The sequence below is a fragment of the Sceloporus undulatus genome, chromosome 1, assembly GCF_019175285.1.
Source record: "Sceloporus undulatus isolate JIND9_A2432 ecotype Alabama chromosome 1, SceUnd_v1.1, whole genome shotgun sequence".
Classification (NCBI taxonomy): domain Eukaryota; kingdom Metazoa; phylum Chordata; class Lepidosauria; order Squamata; family Phrynosomatidae; genus Sceloporus; species Sceloporus undulatus.
The window spans coordinates 69,747,158-69,770,022 of NC_056522.1; the positions used below are offsets into that span (position 1 = coordinate 69,747,158).

Here is a 22,865-nt window from a genome sequence, read left to right on the forward strand (position 1 = left end):
ATTTTGTAGGACAGACTCATGGCAATTAAAGTCGTGTCAAACTGCTTTAATTCTGCATTGTGGCTACACCCCAAGTCATGTTGGGATGCTGTGAAGAGCTGTAAAGGTAAGTACTCTGACTGGGAATCAGACCAGTAGCCACAAAATGGCCTGAATGTGTGTTTGCTCTCCAACTTCTACTAGGAAATGGGCAATACTTTTATCAATAACTAAAAGTCAGGTCAATTTAAATGGACACATCTTTCTCCACAAACTGCCCAGTATACTTCAGCAAGGGGTCACATGAGGTCGTTTGAGTGTGTGAACCACATTTTAACCCAAGGGTGGGCTATAATTGGATTGCAAGTCCCAGGAACTCTAGCTATAATAGCCAATGGTGAGGAATGCTAGGAGCTCCAACATCTGAAGGGTCTAAATCTAAAATTTCTAACTAGAATTCTGGTGGTGGTGTTGCTGGTTGCATGCCCTGAGGTCGATCCCAACATATAGTGATCCTGTCATAGGACTGTGTTGTCAAGATGTCTCTCCTCTGTGTCCCACTGGTAAAGTCAGTACATGCTGTGTGAGGATCAGGGAGAGGACCATCTCAGCTGTGGTACTGCAGTTGTGGAATGCCCTCTCTGATTGTTTCCAATGCTGGGTCCATTTAGGCACCAAGCAAAGATGTAACAGTTTATTAAAGCCATTGGAGCATAAGTAAGTCACTCTAAAATAGTTATACACATGGTTTTAAACTTCTTTAAACTTTTAAACTTATTTTAACTTGTAAATGAGCGCCCACATGGTGTAGTGGTTTCAGCATTGAACTATGACTTTAGAGACCAGGGTTTGAATTCTCACTTGATCATGGAAATCCATCAGGTAACCTTTGGCAAGTCATATTCTCTCAGACTCAGAGGAAGGCAAAAGCAACCCTCCTCTCAGCAAATCCTGCCAAGAAAACCCATGACAGAGTCAGCTTAGGGCTGTCATAAGTCAGAAACAACTTGAAAGTACATGGCAACAACCTCAAAACCTGTAAACATGTTTAACATGTTTTAGACTATTTACATTATTTTTACTGTTTAAAATTGTTTTGGTATATTCATATTTTTGTCTGTACATCATCCTGAATTCTCATAATATAGGATATGAATTTTTTAATACATAAGATTTTATTTAAAAGGGTTTTCTCACTGCCTTTGTCTGAAGATGACAGTGTCTTGCCTAAGATCACACAGTATATTTCCAAGGCAAAGAGGGGATTTGAACCATAATCTCTCAGAATCCCAATCCGATGTGTAAACCACTACACCACACTGGCTCTCTTTAATTAGAGCATTATATTAATTATTATATTAAATGATATTGATTCATTTATTTAAGTTCCACTGATTCAATGGGCCTATTTTAGTTCAAACTATCAAATGGATTTGGGCCTTTAGCATTTAATGAATAGCCAGATAGGGCTTTATGTCAAAAAAGGTTTATTCCTTCTCCCCACAAATAAAAATGTTTGTTGTTGTTGTGTGCCTTCAAGTCATTTCTGACTTATGGTGACCGTAAGGTGAATCTATTATAGGACTTTCTTGTTCAGAGGGGATTTACCTTTGCCTCCCTCTGAAGTTGACACAATGTGCCTTGCTCAAGGTCATCCAGTGGATTTCCATGGCCAAGAAGATATTCAAACTCTGGTCTCCAGAATTATGGTCCAATGCTCAAACCACTTCAGCATGCTGGCTCTTAAGAAACAAGATCGCTAATACCTCCCATCATCCCTCATCGTTGGCTGTGCTGACTAAGGCTGCTGGGAGATGTGACCCAGGAACTTTTGAAGGGCCACATTCCCTACCAAACATTGCATAGTGCTGTAAGAATAAGAAATAATATTGGATATAATCCCAAACTGTATTTTTGTCAGACAAAAATAGCAGAAATTGTTAAGTACAAAGAATACAGACATAGGAGAGCCTTTGGGAACGTCGCAGTAACTGTTCAAATCGAAATCATGTCCTGTCTCCAGGACAGAATCCAACTTTACCACTATCAAAGAAGAGAACACTGCCAGATTGTAAGCAAACAGTAATACACATTTAAACACACACACACAAAAATATTCTGAAATTACTTTAGTCTAAGTGAGTTAAGATAATTATGCCACATTGCTTAAGGCTTGCTGTACAGTTGAAGATATTTTGTGTCTTGTAAAATTTTGTTTTCATTTTGCCTGTGCCTCTCATCACAACTACAGCTGAATGCATTCTGAAAGGTAATTCTTGTATAACTGGATACGTTTTAAATTGAAAATCTACCCAAAGTAAGTGAAATTGCAGGCAACAGCCAGAAACCTTCTCCACTGGCTTTATCATTCATTGGGAGGGGGGATATCTTACAAATACTGTTCTTACTAATTGAAGCATGAATTGAAAAGATTTAATAGCTGGTTTTTAGACATCCTTTCATAATATACTGAAAAATAATAGGGATTTTATAGCTAGAGGCAATGAATTCTGAGAAATCAAAAGGGAAGACCTCACCTTAATTTTAAAAATCCATGTGAAAAACAGATGATGTTTTGCAAATGACTCCTTGAAGAAATAAAAAGGAGTTCAGTTTATAATTATGTAAGGGAATATGTGTGGCAAAACCACCAACAAAGAATCATCATCTAAATTAAAATTTAAAAAAACGCAAGGCCTCATTGCAAGCATCATAAAGTGGAATGTTCATGAATGCTACAGTCCTAAGTGAAACTTACTATAGTTTCAAAGAGATTATTTAAAGAAATAGCTGTAGGTATGGGTACATTACACTGATACCAAATCACTAGACAAAGATTTTCTTCTAGTAGACAAATGTTTACCTGCTTATTTGAGCTCATATGTAAAAATCATGTCCCATTCTTCTTCTTCTTCTAATTATCCTTTTGTAACCATTATCCAGTTAATAACGATCACTCCACCCCCACCTCCTTGAGAAGGTATCTGCCCAGAGAGGCTTTGCTCCATGCATCTGATGAAGTGGGTTCTGTCCATGAAAGGTTATGCCTGAATTTCTTTTTCTCAGTTAGTCTCAAAGATGCTACTGGATTCCTCAGTGTAGTGAAGTGGGGTAGCAAAATAAATAAATAAATAAATAAAAATTGTGTACTTTATAATAAAAGCATGCAATTTGGAATCAGAGCTTGCACACAAAATATTAAACGAATTCGGGTACTGGGACATCATTCATTAAATTTGGGTATTGAAACATTCATCATTCATTAAACGAATCTGGGTTCTGGAACATCATTCTCCTGGAGATAATGGCAGCCTTTTTTTTTAAAAAAATGGTAGCCATGTACAAGTGCATTGTAAGAAAATACACTTTTCTATCTTTTAATTGTAGTTAATATTGTGAACCACTCTGGCTCCCAGTTCTGGGAAAAGAGTGGGAAATAAATAAATATATATGCCATCCTCTGTCAACAATGCCCTTCAGCACTCTACATTGAGCCAGAGAACAAATGGATATAAATCAGATATTAGGAATAGGAATACACAAAAACCTGTTGCAAGATCTTCCTGGGCATTCCACCTCTGACTTTAGAGCAGCAGTCCTCGAACAAAAAAACTACAAGGGAAGACTAGAAACAGCTGAACTAGAATATATCCACAACAAAATGTATCCACAACTAGAATGATCCCCCAATCCATCAATAGTGGGTTGAATAGAGACAATGTTTTCTACATATAACATTGGTTAACACTCCAGTTTAATGAGGATGCTCTTGGCCGGACAAATCTCCTTTTGGTTCGTAACTTGCATACACCTTATTCCAAAACGCTCTCCATCAATCTCACAGAGTTATCCACTCACCTTAGGTGACACAAGCAAGCCATGCATTGGCACCTCAGGATGCATGGAACGTTTGGGACATTACAAATGCGTCGGATTTAATATATTATTTGTGTTGTTATTAAATATATATGCTGAGATTTAAAAGTGCAGTGTTGTTCACAATATTCAACTAATCTGGAAAAAGATACACATGCACACACTGTTGAAATGAACCAAGTCAGGAGGTTTGGTCTGGTGGAAAGATGGGATTCCATTGCATTCTGATGTTTAGTTAAATTTCCACCTGGCATTTAAAGCAAAACAAAGCAATTTTCTAATCTTGAAGACTACCAACCCCTGGTATACCTTGTTTACCCGGGAGTAAGTTCCATTGAACCCAGTAGCTTTTATTTCTGAGTTAATGTGTAGGCTTGCAGTGTAAATTGAGATTGTGCATGGTACATGACAAGAGTTCACACGGCTTTGGCAGATTTCTTGGATATACAGTATGTAGTTCATTTTAAGCCAGAAATCAAGCAGAGTAGGATAAAGTAAAGGCATTGCTGCATCAATCCTCAGCTTACTGTACATGTGCTCCTCTCTCAGAGTAGATTTTAGTCTTCTGCACTGACCCCATGTAGCATACCTAAAAGGGATCAATCCATCTTTAGCTGAGGGGATTTTCTGACTCTTTCTCATTTAAAATAACAGCTACACATAATGATCATATTTGGCCTGTTCTGCTTTTTTCATGTCAATATTTCTAAAAAGTACTTTAGCTATTTAAGATTTAAATGGAGCTACAGAAATTATAGTTTTTTGAAAATCTGTGTCAATTGCAGATTAGTGGATTATGATCACAAAAGCCAAAACTACCCCCGTAAAGCTGCTAACAGCAAAGTATATTAAAAAAAGAAAAGGATTTCACTATGATCTAGAAGAGATAGGAGTACAGTACAACTCTCCAGATGTGGTTGGACTGCAATTCTGGCCAGCCCTGGTCAGTCCTCCAGTCTATCTGCCTTGGTCAAGGCCTCAGAGGTGGAGAAGATCTGCTGGACCTGATCCTATTCCCCACCACCACTCCCTTCTCCTTTTGTGTCATGTCTTTTTAGATTGTAAGCCTGAGGGCAGGGAACCGTCTTGACTAAAATATTGTATGTACAGCGCTGTGTAAATTTACAGCGCTTTATAAATAAAGGTGAATAATAATAATAATAATAATAATAATAATAATAATAATAATAATGAATGCTGGGTGCTGCACTCCCAACATTATCTGGAAGGCATGATTCCTATCCAGAGGTGTAGCTGTGGGAGGAGGACAAAATGGGCCACTGTCCCCCATAAGAATTCTGCTGCCAAGTATAATTTTCTGTCAGTTCCCAAATTTCCAGCACTGCAGTAACTTAAAACTTCAGCTGATCATTTAGAAATAGTTTAGGCATCCAAAAAAGGGGAGAAGGCAAAATCAGCAGCAGATACAAGAGAACTTGATGAACTCTGAATTGTTTTGTTTGCCTCTATGCAATTCTAGAAATTAGGGAATGGAAGGAAAATTTCATTTGGGCCAAAGGAATTCTTATTTCAGAGGTAATGCCCTCGTGTCCCCCCCCCCCCCATATAGCTACATTGCCAGTCACACCCAATCTATAATGTTCCTTGTGCAACCAGAAGGTAATCCTAAATATGCAAGATGGTCCTCTAATTTGCCTCTTCCCCTCTCCATTCTTCCTTCTTGCTGCAGCCTAAAACACTACATCCCATATCATTTGGGAGATTCCTCAGCCTTCAAGAATGGCTATTCCAAATGATGCAGCATGCTTCACAAAGAGAAGGGAAGTGAAAAACTGTGTGATCAGAGTTTCATTCGCATTTTTCTGGATTTGGCCCTTTGCATAACACCTTAGACAAAGCTATTTTAATTGCAAGAGAATTTGTACATTACTGCTCACACTGTAGCTATTGTTCCTTCGGTCTTATTGAACAGGGATGAGCAAATAAGAAAAGCTAAAAGGAAAAACCAAGGTTCAGGCAAAAAGAAAATCATATTTTCAAATTAGTGTACTTTACGGTGCTGTGGAGACCTGGCTTCAATTCAAGTGGAATGCCTGGATTCTCACCATTACACAGATCCCTAGTCTATCTCCACCCTCGAGTCTTTTTGCAGCCTGCCACAGCAATCCTACTTGTTTATCACTCACCAGCCTCACATCTCATTTGTTTGCTATTTGTGTTATGTATCAGATGCAAGGCTGAAGTGAGACTCTGAATCTCAGAGACAAAAAAAAAAATAAAAAATAATAAAATAAAAAAAAAGAAGAAGAAGAAGCACTGCAACCACAGTTCTGACGATGGAACCAGACAGTTGGTGGCAAAAAGGTTTGGTTTTTGGATTTCTGGATTGGTGTCATGCCCAGCCTGGAAGATGGCTTGGAGGACTCAGAGGATGAGCTAGAGCCTCTGGGATCTGAACCTATAACGGAGGAGCCAGAGCCCCAGGGGCTTGAACCTGTAATGGAGGAGCCAGAGGCTGGCCCTAGTTCTGCTGGAGCAGAGTCTATGGCCCCTCCAGAGGTTCAGCAGTCAAGTTTGCCTGGTGCCGAGGCTGTGGACATGGAGGAGGATCTGGGCAGCGTGCCTACCTTCAATGAGCGTCGAGCAGAAAGAGAGGGCCTTCGAAGATCTCGGAGGCTTTATCAGAAGCGTCTTCGTAATCAGGCACAGCTGAAGGCCAGCTCCTTGCCTTCTTAAGCACCTGGAGCATGTGTGGTTCTTTGCCAGTGGATATCTGACTCTTTTAGAGGAAAGACTCTGTCTCTGGCTCCTTGGCTTCTTGTCTTGACTACCCGGAAACTTGACCTTGGACTGCTTCATCGATCTGCCTATCTGTTACCCTGAACCTCGGACCGTCTGACAATTCTTCTGGTAAACCCTTTTGGTAAAAGCTACTGCAACTCTCCAGGACTGTGTAGCTTACACTGACTTTGCTGTGCTGGGAGGGGGTTGTTTGTTTGAAAACTAGCTGTCTTATCAGCCCTTTGGCTGCTTTCCCGGACAATTGGGAGTGCTCAACTTCAGTGAGATTTCACTGAGATTACAACAGACGCCCTCATTTGCTATGGCTGGATGGTACTGCAACTGTCTTTCAATCTGTGTCATTATACCCATGCAGAAAGGACAGGAGGAAACAGGACCCACTCCTCAATATACACTGCACTGTACTTTTTACAGGAATATTTGGAAGAAAAATCAGCAGTAGCAGAACATGCCACAAACCATCCTGGGCATAAAATACTGTTTGAAAACACTGAAGTTCTGGACCATGCCAACCACTACCATGTCAGGATGCACAGGGAAGCCACTGAGCTCCACAAACATGTGGATAATTTCAACCGGAAAGAAGAAACCTTTAAAGTGAACAAAATTTGGCTACCAGTCCTGTAGAATAGCAAAATAAGGACTCAGCAAATGCAAATGGGAAACCATTCAGAGTCAGGGGCTTTCCCAGCCGATAATTGATCACTAATTAGCAGACATTAATCCTCGTTTGCATTAGCCTCCCAGGCTGGGGCCAGCCATCAACACAGAACAATACACATGTAAATCACTCCTGCATTCCCAGGCTCACACAGTATATACACACCCAATTTTTCCAGGCAAAGCATTCTCTGAAGATGCCAGCCACAAATGCTGGTGAAACATCAGAAAGAAACTCTGCTAGAACATGGCCACATAGCCCGAAAAACCCACAAAAAACTATGGATGCCGGCCATGAAAGCCTTTGACTTTATATTTGGAAGAAGTTTATAAAGCGACCCATTCAAGATTTAAAAAAAACTTATAGCTCTTACAAACCACACGTTGATTATGGTATAAACTTTCATGAGCTATAGCTCATTTCATCAGATGCCAGAAACAAGGTCTAGAGCAGGGGTTGGCAACCTGCGGCCCGCGGGCCGGATCCAGCCAGCGGCTGCCACTGCCACCGCCGCCGCTGCCAATTGCGGTGAGGTCGTGCAAGACTTTGCCACCATTTTGGGGGGAAATGGCGGCGCCAATAGCGGTGAAGTCTCACGCGACCACAGAAAAGGTCGCACGAGACTTCACCGCTATGGGCAGTGGCCTCTAGAAGGCCCGCTGCGGCCGCCGGAGTCCTCGAACAGGGCTCCGGTGGTGGCAGCAGGACTCTGGGAGGCCCGTTGCCGTCGCTGGGGTCCCCCAGGAGGGGTCCGCCGGCAGTGGCAGCAGGCCTCTGGGAGGCCCGATGCCGTCACTGGGGTCCCCCAGGAGGGCTCTGGCAGCAGCAGCGGGCCTCTGGGAGGCCCATTGCTGTCGCTGGGGTCCCCCAGGAGGGGTCCGGCGGCGGCAGCAGGCCTCTGGGAGGCACGATGCCATCACTGGGGCCCCCCAGGAGGGCTCCGGTGGCAAAGAGGGGGAGGCCTTCAGCACTAGTGGCCCCTGACAGCTTTTTTCCGGCCTCTGATGGGGCCTGGGGCCCCGTCAGGGGGCGGCAAAGAGGGGGAGGCCTCCAGCGCTGGCAGCCCCCCCACCGGCTCTTTCCCGGCCTCTGACAGGGCCTGGGGCCCCATCAGGGGCTGGCAAAGAGGAGGAGGCCTGGCCCCCAGAGGGTGGAAGCTCCACCCCCGGCATGCAGCCCCGCCCCCGGAGGGTGGAAGCTCTGCCCCCAGCATGTGGCTCCACCCCCGGAGGGTGGAAGCTCCACCCCCGGCATGCGGCCCGCCCCCAGAGGGTGGAAACTCCAGCCCCGGTTTCGGCCCCCCAATTGTCTGAGGGACAGCAACCCGGCCCCCGGTTCAAAAAGGTTGCCTACCCCTGGTCTAGAGAATGTCAGGTGTTTCTTCTGTACACATTGTAGACAGTGAGGTCAGAGGAAATTTCAATGAAGAAAATGTACTATCTTGACTATTTTCTGGTAAGACAAACACCCTGGCACTAGGTGAGAAAATGAAGATATGCAGTATAAAAATCTTCTGATTCATCCCTAAAGGGAAAGACTGGAACCTCTGAATAAATGATGAGAGAATTTATAATTTCTACTGGAGATAGCAGCAAGGCACTTTTTAAAAACAGAGTGGCTATTTTTTGCTCTGGTGGCTACAAAACAACAACAGAAATGACTCACATGTTATAAATAATCGTGATGTCTGGCCATTTGGACTCCTATAACTTTATGGAGTTGTTTTGAATACATTCCTTTGGCTACTGCCTTACTGGATTAGTTTTATTATTTTTGGTTGTTATTTTGTTGTCATGTTTTGTTATGGCCAATGGCTGAGACAAATAAACTGAACTGAACTTTTAAAATAAACAAACTAGCTGAAATTAGTTATGCTTACGAGAAGTCCCATGGCAACGAGTGAGGCTTAGGATAGGGTGAATTTGTTGCATTGGTCTCAGTGAGACTATAAACAACTTTATACTGTAGCTGCATTAGAGCAAAGACAATTTCATAATGAAAAACTATCTTTCACATTCATGGTATTGCACAAAACTACGAGCTATTTATTTATTTAGAAGACAGACGCATGAAAGATAAGTAGCAGTAAGTGATCTAAATCATGTGCACATCATTGCTTAGCTGTAGGCAAGCAGTCAACTGCTTCAGTAAATTTAGGAAAACTAAATACAAATACAGTAATTTGAAATTATCTACAGCAGACAACCATGTGTTTAGAACTGTGAAGCTATCAAGATGCATTTATTAATAGTAAAGCACAAAACATTTTCCAGTTGTAAATGAATATATCTAGCATTGACTGAACTTCCCAAAAAGTTTCTTCAAAATATAATTTTAAAAGGTGAGTAAAAATAGTTTGCAGCAACTCAAACCACTAGTTCAACATTTAAGACTCTGTAAAGATGTGCTACAAGCAGATCCATCATAAAATTGATAATCTGGACTACCAATATATACTTACCTGTTTCCACTTCTCATCTTGGTAAAGCATTCACATAATGTTAATTTGTTTTATACTGTCTGAATTTTATTTTTGTAGGCTGATAAGTGTTTGTTATCAGATCAACCTGAATGTCATTTAATAAAACAAAATTAAAAAATAACAAAAAAACCACCTCAAATAGATTTCCAACCACTTCCACTTTGTTTTTTGTCACTCTCTGTAGTCTCCCAAAAATTCACTCCCAGGCCCACAATAGTTGCTCATCACTGATTCCCCAGTCCTGGTACATCTTTCTCCTTCAATCTATTTTTCAACCATTGTTTCAGTCTATATCCAATACATTCTTTTGTCTACAACTGTTTATGCCACAATAAACCATAATGATAGAAAATATTTTGTTAAAATATGAATTAGACTACAGGATTTAAGTAGGATTTAACATAAATGATGGGAACTGAACCCACTCCATTGGTATGACCCTCAGTCAGTTAGCAAAGAACCCATTTTGTTAGGTGTTGAGGTGCAACACTTTAGGTATGGCATCAAAACGCTTAACTGTGCATTCAAGTCCAACTAATTCCAGCGCAATCTATACATAGCTAAATTCCTTCAGACTGTAAATTTGTTTTGTTTTCTTTCCCAGAAATTCCTCAGGGAATTTAAAAAAAATCTCAAGGGGCCAGGAAAGACAACATATGAAGAATTCAATGAAATGCAAAATGTCTGCATGTTTGCAATACAACCAGAAATGATTCCACTGAACGCTTATTCCTTCAAAAAGCTGCTTCTAAAATTTGGAGGATCCTTTACACTTATGTGAGATGTGGTATATTGGGGCTGCAGCAAGATATATAAAAAAGGCTAAAGAGAATGAAGTTTTCTAAATACTTGGTTTATAATTCAAGTTTATAATTGGTTTATAATTCAAGTTTATAATTCAATGGAAGTTGATAATTCAGAATAAAAATATAGAATTAAAAAATAAATTATAAAGTCTTCTGCCATGAGCATTTAAAGCAGAGGAAACAGACAACAGAATTGGAATTTCTCAACACTAAAATACTCTTGTTTTTACCTAATTAGTATCAGTGGGCACTATAAAACACATCCTGCACACTAAACCCAACATTATCCAAAGGGCTAAATTTATTAAAATTAAAACAACTTCCACCATCTAGAACTCTAGAGCAACGCCTTATAGGAGACTTCAACTAGGTTTTCTCAGCAATGTCCACTATAGTTTCATCTTTATAGCCCTACCCATTAACATCCATCTTCTTCTTTTATGTTTACGTACTTCAATTTGTTAATTTTTAACTATGTTTATTTTATTAACCTATTTGTTACCTGTTATAGTTGTAATATTTCATGTGTAATAATTTTTTAAAACACATTAAAAGAACTTCCAGAGAAAACATATCAGCATCTTAATAGATTTTAAGCAATAAATTCTGACACTGTCTTGGCAAGGAAGAGGAAACAAACTGGACAAGAGGAGCAAACTACAGAAACCAGAGCATGAAAGTTATTTTTGACTATGCAGTCCCCAGCTAGTAAGGTCACTAGCTGCGTTGGCTGGGGAATTCTGGATGTCCTAATAAAAACGAGAACATTCTCAACATATAGTCCGATGGAAGACCTTAAACTGCTCCTAACTCCAGCTTGCTGCTCTGACAGAGAATGGCTGAATCCTACCTGTGCTTAATTCCTCTCTCGGAAAGGACAGATTCAGAACCATTTTGAGAAGAAGGGAAAGTCCATAGGTTTACCTAAATAAGACTGAAGTCTTAAATTAAAAATGAATACAGTGGAAACTTTCAATTATAAACAAATAAAGTAGAAGGCAGTAGGAAAAGAGGAAGACTACACTGCAAGATCTGAGCAAGGCTGTTCATGACTGGGGCTCATGGAGGTCCCTTATTCTTAGGGTTTCTGTAAGACTAAACAGACTTGATAGTAAATAATGACACAATGGCCCCATAAAGACAGGCCAAACTAAAGCTGCTTCGGGTCACTTTGGAGGTATGCTGTTTAAATGATGCATGTGTCCTAAGAGTCCGGAAGCTGCTTCCAGACTCTTAGGACACGCATCATTTAAACAGCATACCTCCAAAGTGACCCGAAGGAGCTTTATGTATGAGGCCAATGATCTTTTAAAAACAGTATGTTAGAAAGGAGCCCACAACATCCTTCTGATTCACATTTTATCTTTTACATACTCTATTGTTGTGTCCAATTTTTATTAGAAAGATTACATGCTTTTGCAAGTGGCCATGCTGGTGGCGTAGTCTCTGAACTGCAATGCAAAGCACAACCCAGCTTTCCCAAGGGATGGGCAACTGTGGGAGGCAGTATTATTATTGTTGTTGTAGCTGCATTTTCAAAAACCAATTACCATATACTGTATACTTGTGTACAAGTCAATCTCATGTATAAGTCGAAGAGTCAAAATCATGGATTTTGATATGACCATTGGATAAGTCGAGGGTAAAACTTAGGAGACTATAACAAAGGATGGAAAGGGGGAAACACCACTTCCGCCTCTCCTTCTCCTTCTCTGGACCTTTCTTGACCACCGGACAGCACTCTCCATGATGGAGGAGAGGTTTGAAAACTGGACTGAGAAGGAAAAGAAGTTGAGATAAAGGGGGTGTTTCTATGATGGGAAGAGAAGGCTTTCAGATTGGACTGTGAAGGAAAAGAAGTGGAGATAAAGAGCGTGTTTCTTTGATGGGAAGAAAAGGCTTTCAGATTGGACTGGAACCTCTTTCACTTATGCACGCATACTCCTGCCTCTAGGAATGAAGAGTGGGGTATCACTGTGGTGCTTATTTCAGGACCTTTCTAAGCAGTATTAGTATACTGTACTGACCCATATATATCAACTCAGGATTTATAACACATGAGCCTTAATTTCACTTTTATTGTTGTAGTATAAATTAATACAGTTAGTATTCTGTAGCTGTTCTCCAGTTTAAAGGGGAAGGGAGGAAGACACAATACACAGCTTTTAGTGCAGGGGTAGGCAACCCTTTTGAGCCGGGGGCCAGGTTGCTGTCCCTCAGACAACTGGGGGGCCGAAGCCAAAAAATAAATAATTAAATAATTCTTAAAAAATTAAATAAATAAATAAACTGGGACAAATGTAGGACAAAATTTTCAAATGGAGGGCACTTTTTAAATAAAAAATGGAGGTCATGCGAAAAAATTTGCTGATTTTTAAAAAAATGTTAAGATAAATGCATGTTTCTGAGGCTTCTATAGACAATTGCCCCACCATGCCCCTTGCGCGAGACGCCAAAAGCCCCGGCGGCAATCGGCGGCAGGACCGGGCTGGGGCCGGTCCCAAGGCCTCGCCGGGCTGCATCCGGCCCGTGGGCCGCAGGTTGCCTACCCTTGTTTTAGTGCATTATGATATACAGTCCTCCCTCTGTTCTCATGGTCTCTGGATCTGTGTCCTTCGCTTATGTGCAAGGGATAAACGGAGAGAGAATGAATGGGGCCTATATTCAAGCCAATGGGGCTTGAATATAGGTGAAACTCCATTTTCACAAGGGGGTCCAGAACAGATCCCCATGAAAAAGGAGAGGCGACTGTACTTCCACAAATATAAAAAACACAACTTTGATAAATAATAAAAACTATATATATCCTGTGAAATATGGTTTTGTAGTTTCATGAAGAGGGGCTAATGTTAGAAAGTTTTGAATTTAAGTATCATGTGGGTTGTTTTTAGATCATGCACGTAGCTGTCAGTGAAGCTCTAGCAAAACACACCCTGCTTATTCTTCAAATCCCAGAGGTAAAGTATATGGGCCAAGGAAGATATGTGTCTCTTCTATTATCAATGATTTATCAAGGATGATATTCTTCTTTTGATTTCTGTCCAGAAGGGGAACATAACCTTGACACAACCATAACAAAATGCACAGGTTTGCAACTGCTTACATCTCTACCACCAATCTTCTAACCCTATAAGACTGATGGTGGTGGTGGTGCAGGCAACTGCAAACCACTGGTCCATTTTCAATGACATGTAACAACTGAAATCTGCAACCTTTCAATTACATCCCTCTTCTTATGCTATATTTTTATTCAAGTATTCCTTTTCCCGCTTTTTACCCCTGAAACACACTCCTCTTTACATTCTGTATGTTTTTCTTTTTCCTGAATCTGTTTTGCTTGGAATAATCTTATCATAACCCAAACAGAACACTGAAACCTATCCTCTGTTTCATAAGATAATAGTATTACTTTGATATTTTTGGATGAAATGATTATGCTAATGAAATTTACAAAAAAGAATATTTACGGTAGTGTCACAGCAATCTTATGTAGAAGTGATGAACTAACTGGCAAAAAGCATGACTGAATTCAGGAAGACTTGTTCCTAGTTATGGATGGGGCATATTTTTAATTTCCTTCAATTATGTGAATATTTAATCATTCTTTTTACACTGTATTTTAGCCACCCCTCCACATTCACAGGGGTAAGAGGTCGAGGACGCCTGTGAAAATGGAAAAACCGTGAATCTGTTAGGCCTCCCGAAACATGAATTATAAACAGTCATCTCCCACCAAAAGCATCGCCTGTAACTCTTTGCAACCTTGCAACCCACAGCCTCCCCCAAACTTCCACTTTCAATCTGATGTTAGCAGCAACTACTGAAGAGGAGCCAGCTTCTCCCCCCCCCCCCCTCCTGGCCAGACAAAAGCAACACCATACCTTCCTACTTTGACAAACTTTGCGTTCTTTTCATTTCCAAAGTCTTTCCACTATGAATCCAATGTTTGCAGCATCACCACAAAGGGAAGGTATTGTGTTGCTTTTGTCTGGTCAGGAGAGAGGGAGAGGAGGAGGGGATAGAAGCTGGATCTTCCCTGGAGGTGGCTGCAAACTTCAGACTCAAAAGAAAGGACTTTGGAAATGAGGAGGATGCAAAGTTTAGAAAGCAGGGGAATGTACGGTGTTCATTTTTGCTAGCTGGGAGGAAGGATGAGGGGGGCATGAAGAGGTCGACCTTATTAAGCAGAAGCTATAAAGTCGCAAATAGTCAAAATTGCAACTCTGAAACCCATGAACGTGGAGGGACAACTGTATTAGCTAAATAATATACTGTAATTAACTTTTAAATCTCTCACACACACATACAAAAATTTACTTCCTTTTGTATGTTTTTAATCTGTACTGGTTTTAATAATATGTAAACCAAATTTTGTTCCAAGATTTGGAAAAAGGAGGGATAAAAATTAATATTAGAAATACTAAAATTAATAATGGGGAAAAGCAATTCTATTCATTTCTGCTCAGATATTAATAAAAATATGCATCTAAGGGAGAAGTCTCAAGTATACGAAAGCTTGTGCTTCCAACCTTTTTCATAGTCTCAAAGGTGGTACGAGATCCTCTTATCTACTGAGACTAATGAGGCTTACTCCTATAGGATTGTATACATTTCAGTAATTCTTTATTACAGCAACACCAGAATTATTAGTAAAAATTGATGCATTTTAAAGTGTTTCTGTTCATGTAATTAGCAGCCAGCTTCTTTTGCAATTATTATAACTTTTGCTGTTCCACTTCATTAAAAAGTATAGCACTTGTAACTTTATTTGTATATGTTCAAATTGATTTAATTATTAGTTATCAAACAACTCTCAAATTCCTTATATTCCAGAGCAACCACAGCGTACTTATGTTCAAGGGTGCTCCAACTGGGATGTAAAAAAAACAAATTGAGGACTTATTCATGAGTGACTAGGCCTCGGTATTTGTTGCAACATGTTTCCAGTATTGATTTGTTATTTCAGAGCAAAATAGGCAATCACGGTCACATACAACATTTGACTTCTAGGACACTAACCAAAATGCTTTAAAATGTTTGCTATGGCATAGCACCTACCAGCCAAAGCTGATATATGGCAGCAGAAGTCACATTCTGAAAAGGCTCTCAGATTTAACTCAATGATAAACTGCACAGCATTAAATATACAGCATGAAGTTAGAACTTCTTTCCTTTCTACTTGCATGTAAATGTGCAGGGCTTCAATTAGGACTCCAGTATGAGGGAACAAGGAATTTAAAGTAAACCTTTGGTTCACATGCCAAAGACTTCAAAAGGCCATCATTACAGCCTTTTTTAATTTTTGTATCAGCAGTTCCAAAACCTGCATGTACTGTATAAGGAATGATTCAGAAAGAAACTTTTCTCCAATAGAGGAATGTCTCTCACCTTTAAAAAAAGAAAAAAGAATGATTCAGACATATTTTCACTGAGAAAAATGTGCATTCTGACTCTTGACCTCCAGATTAGGCTCCTTTCACTTACTAAACAGTTACAGGAAGGGGAAACATCTCCTGGCCATGTTCTTATCTGTATATTAGGAATAGGAAGGAACTACCATAAGAAGATATTCAAAATACTCTCTCGTATTCTGAGCTGGGTGTCAAGGGAAGAACCCGGTCCTTTCCCATTTTTAGCAACTAATATACTATATTGAAACTCCTTGCATCTCATGTTCCATTTTTTCATTCTCTCAAAAAAGGTGAAATTACATTTGCCATCCAAACCATGGAAACATGTGAAACTGGACTTCTTTCTTTCATAAACACCAACTGCTGCTAGTGGATAAACTACTTTGTAGGTCACTGAAGTTTGGCATGGGAATGTGCATGCATCCATAAAAGAAGCTTCCTGCAGGTATACAGGTAAACTATACTTTTTAACTGTGCAAATTAATCTCAAATTGTGTCTTTTAACTGTGGAAATTAGGCTGAATGATATGAAGAACCACCATGGTGTTTGAGTGCTGGACAAGGAATCTGGGAGTCCAGAGTCTGAATGCCTGCTCAGCAATGGAAACTCACAGGGTGACCTTGCGCAAGTCATACTCTCAGCCTCAGAGGAAGTCAAAGGCAAACCCTCTCTGAAGAAACTTGTCAAGAAATCACATGGTAGGTTCACTTTAGGGTCACCATAATTTGGAAATGACTTGAAAACACACTACAACGAAGAATACAAGTGATACAAACTAAAAATAACATGATCATAGCAAATAACTAACCAAAGCAATAATGCATGTTGTAAATTCTTAGAATTCTGGGCTTGTCTATACCAGCGAAAAATACTGCACTCACACCAACACCAGTGCCGGCAGCCTCCATGATGTACAGTTACTTCTGAGGATCTGTGGTTTTAGGCACTGAAGCAAGCAGTTGAGAAAAACCATGGAGTGTCTGTTTTTTTGGCTGTATGGTCAGGTGGACCAGGTTCGATTCAGCCAAAGCAGTTGTCCACACACCAAGAGGCATGCCATCCCCATTATTCTGTGCAGAGAAGGCTGAAAAGGAGATGGATCCCCTTCAGAGCTGCTGCTGCTACTTCTTTGCCAGCCAAGCAGCTTCTTACAAGTGCCTGTTTGGTGTGCAACCACTTGTGCTGAGGTCAAAACGGGGTATCTGTACAATCAAGGAGAGGGTAGAGCAGCACCCCCTCTTTGCATGACTAGACGCCTCCTGGAGACACCACAGCCAGCTATCTAGGATGGAGAGGCACCTCCTGAAGACATCCAGCCATGTGATCTTGGAGGGCAGTCACTCAACCTCCTCCTTGTTGATCACAGGGGCACCCTATTCTGTCCTCAGCAGAAGCGGAATCACACCAAGCATGCTTTACGCTGAGCAGCTGCAGAGGAAATGGCAGTGGTAGCTCTGGAAACAGGCTGCCGGCACCACCTTCGCACAGCAAGGAGCTCCCAGTGAGAGGATGCCCAGCAAGAGGCTGTCTGGGGTGAGTCCAGGACATAATGCTCCAGACTGATTCCGGATTAAGTGGCAGGTGAAGACATACCCTCTGAAGTAAAACAACCTGTTGGGGGAAATGTGGTGACCAAAAAAATATAGAGGTGATAAAGACTGATGCACCAACTTCTGGGATTCAAAAACCTTCTAAAATCCAGATCAAAAGGATGTGCTACAGTGATGAAATAGAACTATCATCAAAGCTGAAGGTGTGTTATGGAGCCTAATTCTGTTCATATTTACTAAGAGGACCCACTGAGTTAAGTGAGACCTTTTAAAAAATGTATACTACAGTGAAGCCAAAACATACTGTGTAAAATAGCAATAGCAAGTACATTTCTATACCGCTTATCAGTGCACTTAAGCACTCCCTAAGCGGTTTACAATGTATAAGCTAATTACCCCCAACAATCAGGGTACTCATTATAGGCGGGGTACAGACTGCTAGAAAGAGGCAGCCGGGAGCTGCTTCTTTTCCACGTAGCTGCGCCGCAGCAACCAAATTGTGTGGCGCAGCTATGCGGAAAACAAAGGAGCGCTGAAAAGCGGATCCTTTTAGCGCTGCCGCAAACTATTGGCGGCGGTGGGAGCACATCGCTGCTGCGTGGGTCCATCTGGACAGTGCGTAGCAGTGACATCACAGCTTTGTGCGCCGTGTATATGGCACTGCGCAGCAATGACATCCTGGTGACATGCTAGGATTGTGGGGCATCTGGAAACGGTGCTCCAAGGCAACCCTAGCACGTTGCCAGGACATGCTAAAGGGCCCGTCTGGACCGGGCCATAGCGACCTTGGAAAGATGCAGGTCTGAGTCCCTTCGCTGGTATTGCACTCGCAACCTTGTGGTTTGTGAGTGGCTGTAGTACAGACATTTAACCACTGCGCCACCAGGGCCCTCCAATGAAAAACATACGAGACTTGTAAGTCACACAGAGCACTTGCCCTCTTCTAGAATGGCTAATTGAAACTTCTGTTGTTACCCACACCTAAATGAAACAGTATTTCCTAATTTTATTATGGAAATTTAGAGGGGGCTTTTTTGTGGAAAGCATGATCATGAAATGTAGACTGTGTACAATTCATACTTCCACTGGATGTGGCTATAATTCTCTTAGAATTCATACAACTGGTCTGCTTAAATATTACTGATTGATTTAAATGTGATATAACCCAGCTAACAGCATGATTCCAGTTTACATGCTTTTAGAAAAATCAGACATTAATGTTTTTTTTAAAAAAATTAGTGCTGAAAGAAAAGTGGGAAGTACAGGAAACAATTCAGAGAGCTGCTTTAGGCACACCCAATAGCTTCCAAGTGGAGTGGGAATGTGAGTGTTATATTTGAACAGATGTCCTTTGTGGCATTATCAAAATAACTTTGGAAACTCCCAAGATTAAAAATGAGTTTAACATTGCGGGGGTTGGAGAAGAATCCAAAGCCTAGCAAGCTGTTCAGAACTAATCATGCACATTCTTGGACTGCACATTAATCTATATACCAATGGTATTATTTGGAAATATATATATTTTATAAAGCATAAATTGTATTTGTGAAATGCAATTAAAATACTTGTAACAAATAAAGACATGTTTGCTTTGATCCAGTTATTATTATTGGTAACTACATTGTGTATCCTGGGAGTTTATTTACTACTAGTTCACTGATGTGCCTACACTGATTAGTAATATCCAACATTGCAAAGTCATCCTCTTTTTCTTTTTCCGATGAATTACTTTCTTCTAACCCACTAAGATCAAAGTCAGACACATTGGAAGGCAAGTAAGAGCTAACTTGAGATGTTCTTAGTGAGCTACTCTTTTCCAGAGATTGACATTTTGCTATATTATGGTTCATGTCAGAGCACATTCCTTTATTCTCCAAGGTCTGTATATCTTTGCTCCTTTCCTCCATCATGTGTTGATCTGAAACTTCTTCTTGTAAAGTTCCTGGAGGAGGAGAGTCATCAGCAAGCTTGTTGAAAACAACACCTGTTTTTTCTGCATTAGATTTTCTATCAAAGGTCTTTTTACGAAAGTGGACAGGAGATGCAGCAGAAGGTACTGGAAGAGGCGGTGAAATACATTCAGCACTGAGATTTCTTCCAGATATTTTAGAATCTGAGTCCTCAGCAGAGTGACTTTCATCTTGGTTTTCCATTAAAGGGCCAGGACTGCTCTCTTGAGATTCCAAGCTTGGGCCTGTACTGTCAGCATTGGTGAAATCTTCTGAATAGGCAGTATTGTCAGAGTTAGCCAGCAAATCATCTGAATTTTTAAGTTCATGGTTACTTTGGCTATCATTACATATCATTGAAATATCATCATCATTGTGCTCTACATACTTTGCCACTTCCATATCAATTTTATTTTCAAGTGTTTCAGCATCTTGTAAAAAGACTCTTGGCAGATGGACTTTCAAACTCTTTTCTTTATAAGAAGAGCCATTCATTTCAGAGGAGTCCTTTTGTTTTTCATCATCACTGTTCTTCACAACAACAGCTGCACTTTTCTTGGTGGTAGGGCAATCTTGGTCAACATTACTTTGGATTAAAGTCTCAACATTTTCATTAATTTGAGTCTTTTCATCAGGGATGCTTTTTTCATCAAAGTGCCCAGAAGACTTTGGATGAGGCTCAGGAGAGCCATGTAGTAATGGAGAGCCATGGAGTGGTTTCCCTTTGGCCGAAGTTTTCCCTTTCTTTTCAACTAATACCTCTCCATGTTTTTTTCTACGATGTTCCCTTTTTTCGTGAACCTTCAACATAACTGGATTGGACCGCTGCAGACGGAGCTTCAGTGTATTTGTAAGCCCATAAGTAAGCTTTCTTCTAGGGGGAGAGTTTTCCTTGGCATTACTTTTCTCAGGGCTGCCAATTCTTTCAGCATACACCATTTTTGTGGATGCTTTCCCCTTCACAACAGGTGAATGTTGGAAAGAGGGAGAAATACACTTTGAATGATCTGGACGATTTCTTTTTAACTTGGGACTAGCCGACCTTCCTCTATCTTTGCGATGAGTGCCTTTCTTCTCCTCACAGCAGGGGCACACGCTCTTGGCACAAGGGGATGGTGCTGTTTTCGCACCTTCTGCATTTTGGTACAGCCACGCTAACTGCGGGTGTACGGAAGAAGGCTGCGGCTGCAGGGATGGGTTGTTCAATAGGGACAGCTCCATCAACAAAGCGTTGAGCAGCGGCAGTTGGCTCAAGGTCTGTCTGAGCTGCTCCGGGGTGCCATAGGTTTGCGACAAGGAGGTCACCTCCTGGCTGCAACTTGTAGGCTCCTCTTTAACAAGTGGCACCGCAGGAGGGACTGCCACTACTTCATCCGAAAACGATTCCTGAGCTGCAGACACAGCCACTATCACTGAGGCGGCCGAGTTAGGCCTGGGGCGCGGGTTTTCAGGCGGGCAGCTATAGTACATGGGTGGGGGACAAAAAATGTTGGCCTCGAACTCCACATCTGTATCTACCTCCCCCAGGAGTTCATCTATAGGGCTGTTGGAGGGCGGCTCCTTGTGACTATAGGAAGGTGACTCTTTGCGGCTGTAGGAGGGCGACTCTTTGTGGCTGTAGTTTGGCATCTCTTTGCAGCCATAGGCTGGCATCTCTTTGCGGCCATAGTCTGGCATCTCTTTGTGGTCATAGGCTGGCATCTCATTGCAGCCATAGGCTGGCATCTCTTTGTGGTCATAGGCTGGCATCTCTTTGCGGCCATAGGCTGGCATCTCTTTGCGGCCATAAACTGGCATCTCATTGCAGCCATAGGTTGGCATCTCTTTGTGGCCATTGTTTGGCATCTCTTTGTGGCCATAGCTTGGGGTCTCTCTGTGGCCATAGGTGAGTGACTCTTTGCTGCTCCTGGAGGCCAGGCTCAGGGGCTCGGGGCTGAGGTCCTGCTCCTCGTCCCCCTCCGGGATGAGCTCCAGGCCGAGGCGCCCCTTGGAGGCGAGGCCCAGGCCGAGGGGCCCGGCCTGGCGCTGTGGCCCTTGCTCCTCCTGGCGGTGCTCCGTGCGGAGAGGCCTCCCCGGGGCGGCCCCGTCCCCCAGGTGCCCCATGAGGCAGACCCCCAGGTTGCTGAGGCGGTAGCTGAGGCCCAGCTCGCCCACGGTCTCCCCCGTGAGGTCCAGGAGCGGGAAGTGTCCCCTGCGCCCGCGGGGCCCGGAGCCCAAGAGCAGCAGCTCCTCGGCGGCGTCGGCCAGGGAGACGCTGCAGGAGCCCAGGAGGCGGGCGGGGCCCTGGGCCGGAGGCAGCGCCAGCAGCAGCGCCAGCAGCGGCGAGCGCCTCAGCAGCCCCCGCAGCGCCTCGGGCCGCAGCCGGAAGAGGCAGGACTTGCCCCGGCCGAAGGGCAGCGTGGGGCCCGGCGCCTGAGGCGGCGACGAGGACAGCGACGCCGCCTGAGGCGCCCGCACCACCAGCGTCGGGAAGTCGAGCAGGCGCAGCGCCACCGCCGGGCGGAAGGCCCCTCCGGACGGGGAAGGCGCCGGGAGCAGCCGCGGCTCCACCCGCGCAGACTCCACCAGCAGCTCCAGCGAGAAAAGGCTCTCGCCGCTTTCCATGGCAGGCGCCGCCGCTGAGGCAGGAAAGGAGAAGGAAGGCGGCCCTGTCTGGCGGAGGAGGAGGAGGAGGAGGAGAGGCGCTTGTTCTCGCGAGAGCCAGGGGGCCCACGCAGGCCTAGGCTCCCTCCCTCTCCCTCTCTCTGTGTGGTCAAGGGATTGCCATGGGAGCCGTTGACGGGGATGGCGCCTCCGCCGGCGCAAAGGCCTCTGGGAACTAAGGGAGAGGGGCTTCCCTCCCGCCGCCCCAAGGGCCTCTCGGGCAGGGTCCCCCGCAGCCGCAGGGGCCTTCCTCACCGACACGGAGGACGACGAGGCACACCACAAAATGGCGGGCGCTCAAGAAACACGAAGGCGCCACAAAATGTAGCCCTTTCCAATGTACGCCACTCAAGAAACAACGCACCACAAAATGTAGGACCTTCAAGACACAAGGCGCCACATAATGTAGGACACTCAAGAAAAATGTAGGACATTCCAGAATGAAAGCTAAAAACATTCATAGAAACATCCATTCATGCTTCTTCCTTGTGCGCATGAAAGCAGAGGACAGGGCCCCTGCCTGCTTGCAAGTACAGCCAGCCCTCCTCCTCATCCACGGGTCCCTTCTCCACAGATAGAAGCCTCCGTGGCTTGGAAATATTTCAAACATTTACACATTCTGAAAAACAAACCATCATTTTGCCATTTTATATGAGGAACATCCTCTTCCTGTCCATTACGTTGAATGGGACTTGAATATCCATGGATTTTGATATCCACGGGGGTCCTGGAATCAAAACCCAG

The 22,865-nt window shown here is 42.8% G+C and overlaps 1 protein-coding gene across 1 annotated transcript; it reads right to left on the bottom strand.

Annotated features, from left to right (window-relative positions):
* Window positions 1-19,031: 19,031 nt before the first annotated feature.
* MAP10 (microtubule associated protein 10) lies at window positions 19,032-22,581 on the bottom strand. Its single transcript, XM_042445201.1, has one exon. It carries the CDS (start codon window positions 22,080-22,082, stop codon window positions 19,146-19,148), a length of 2,937 nt encoding a protein of 978 aa, XP_042301135.1. The 5' UTR covers window positions 22,083-22,581; the 3' UTR covers window positions 19,032-19,145.
* Between the last annotated feature and the right edge of the window lie 284 nt (window positions 22,582-22,865).

Coding starts and splice junctions, on each gene's coding strand:
- MAP10 (XM_042445201.1), bottom strand. CDS start 22,082: ATGGAAAGCGGCGAGAGCCTTTTCTCGCTGGAGCTGCTGGTGGAGTCT.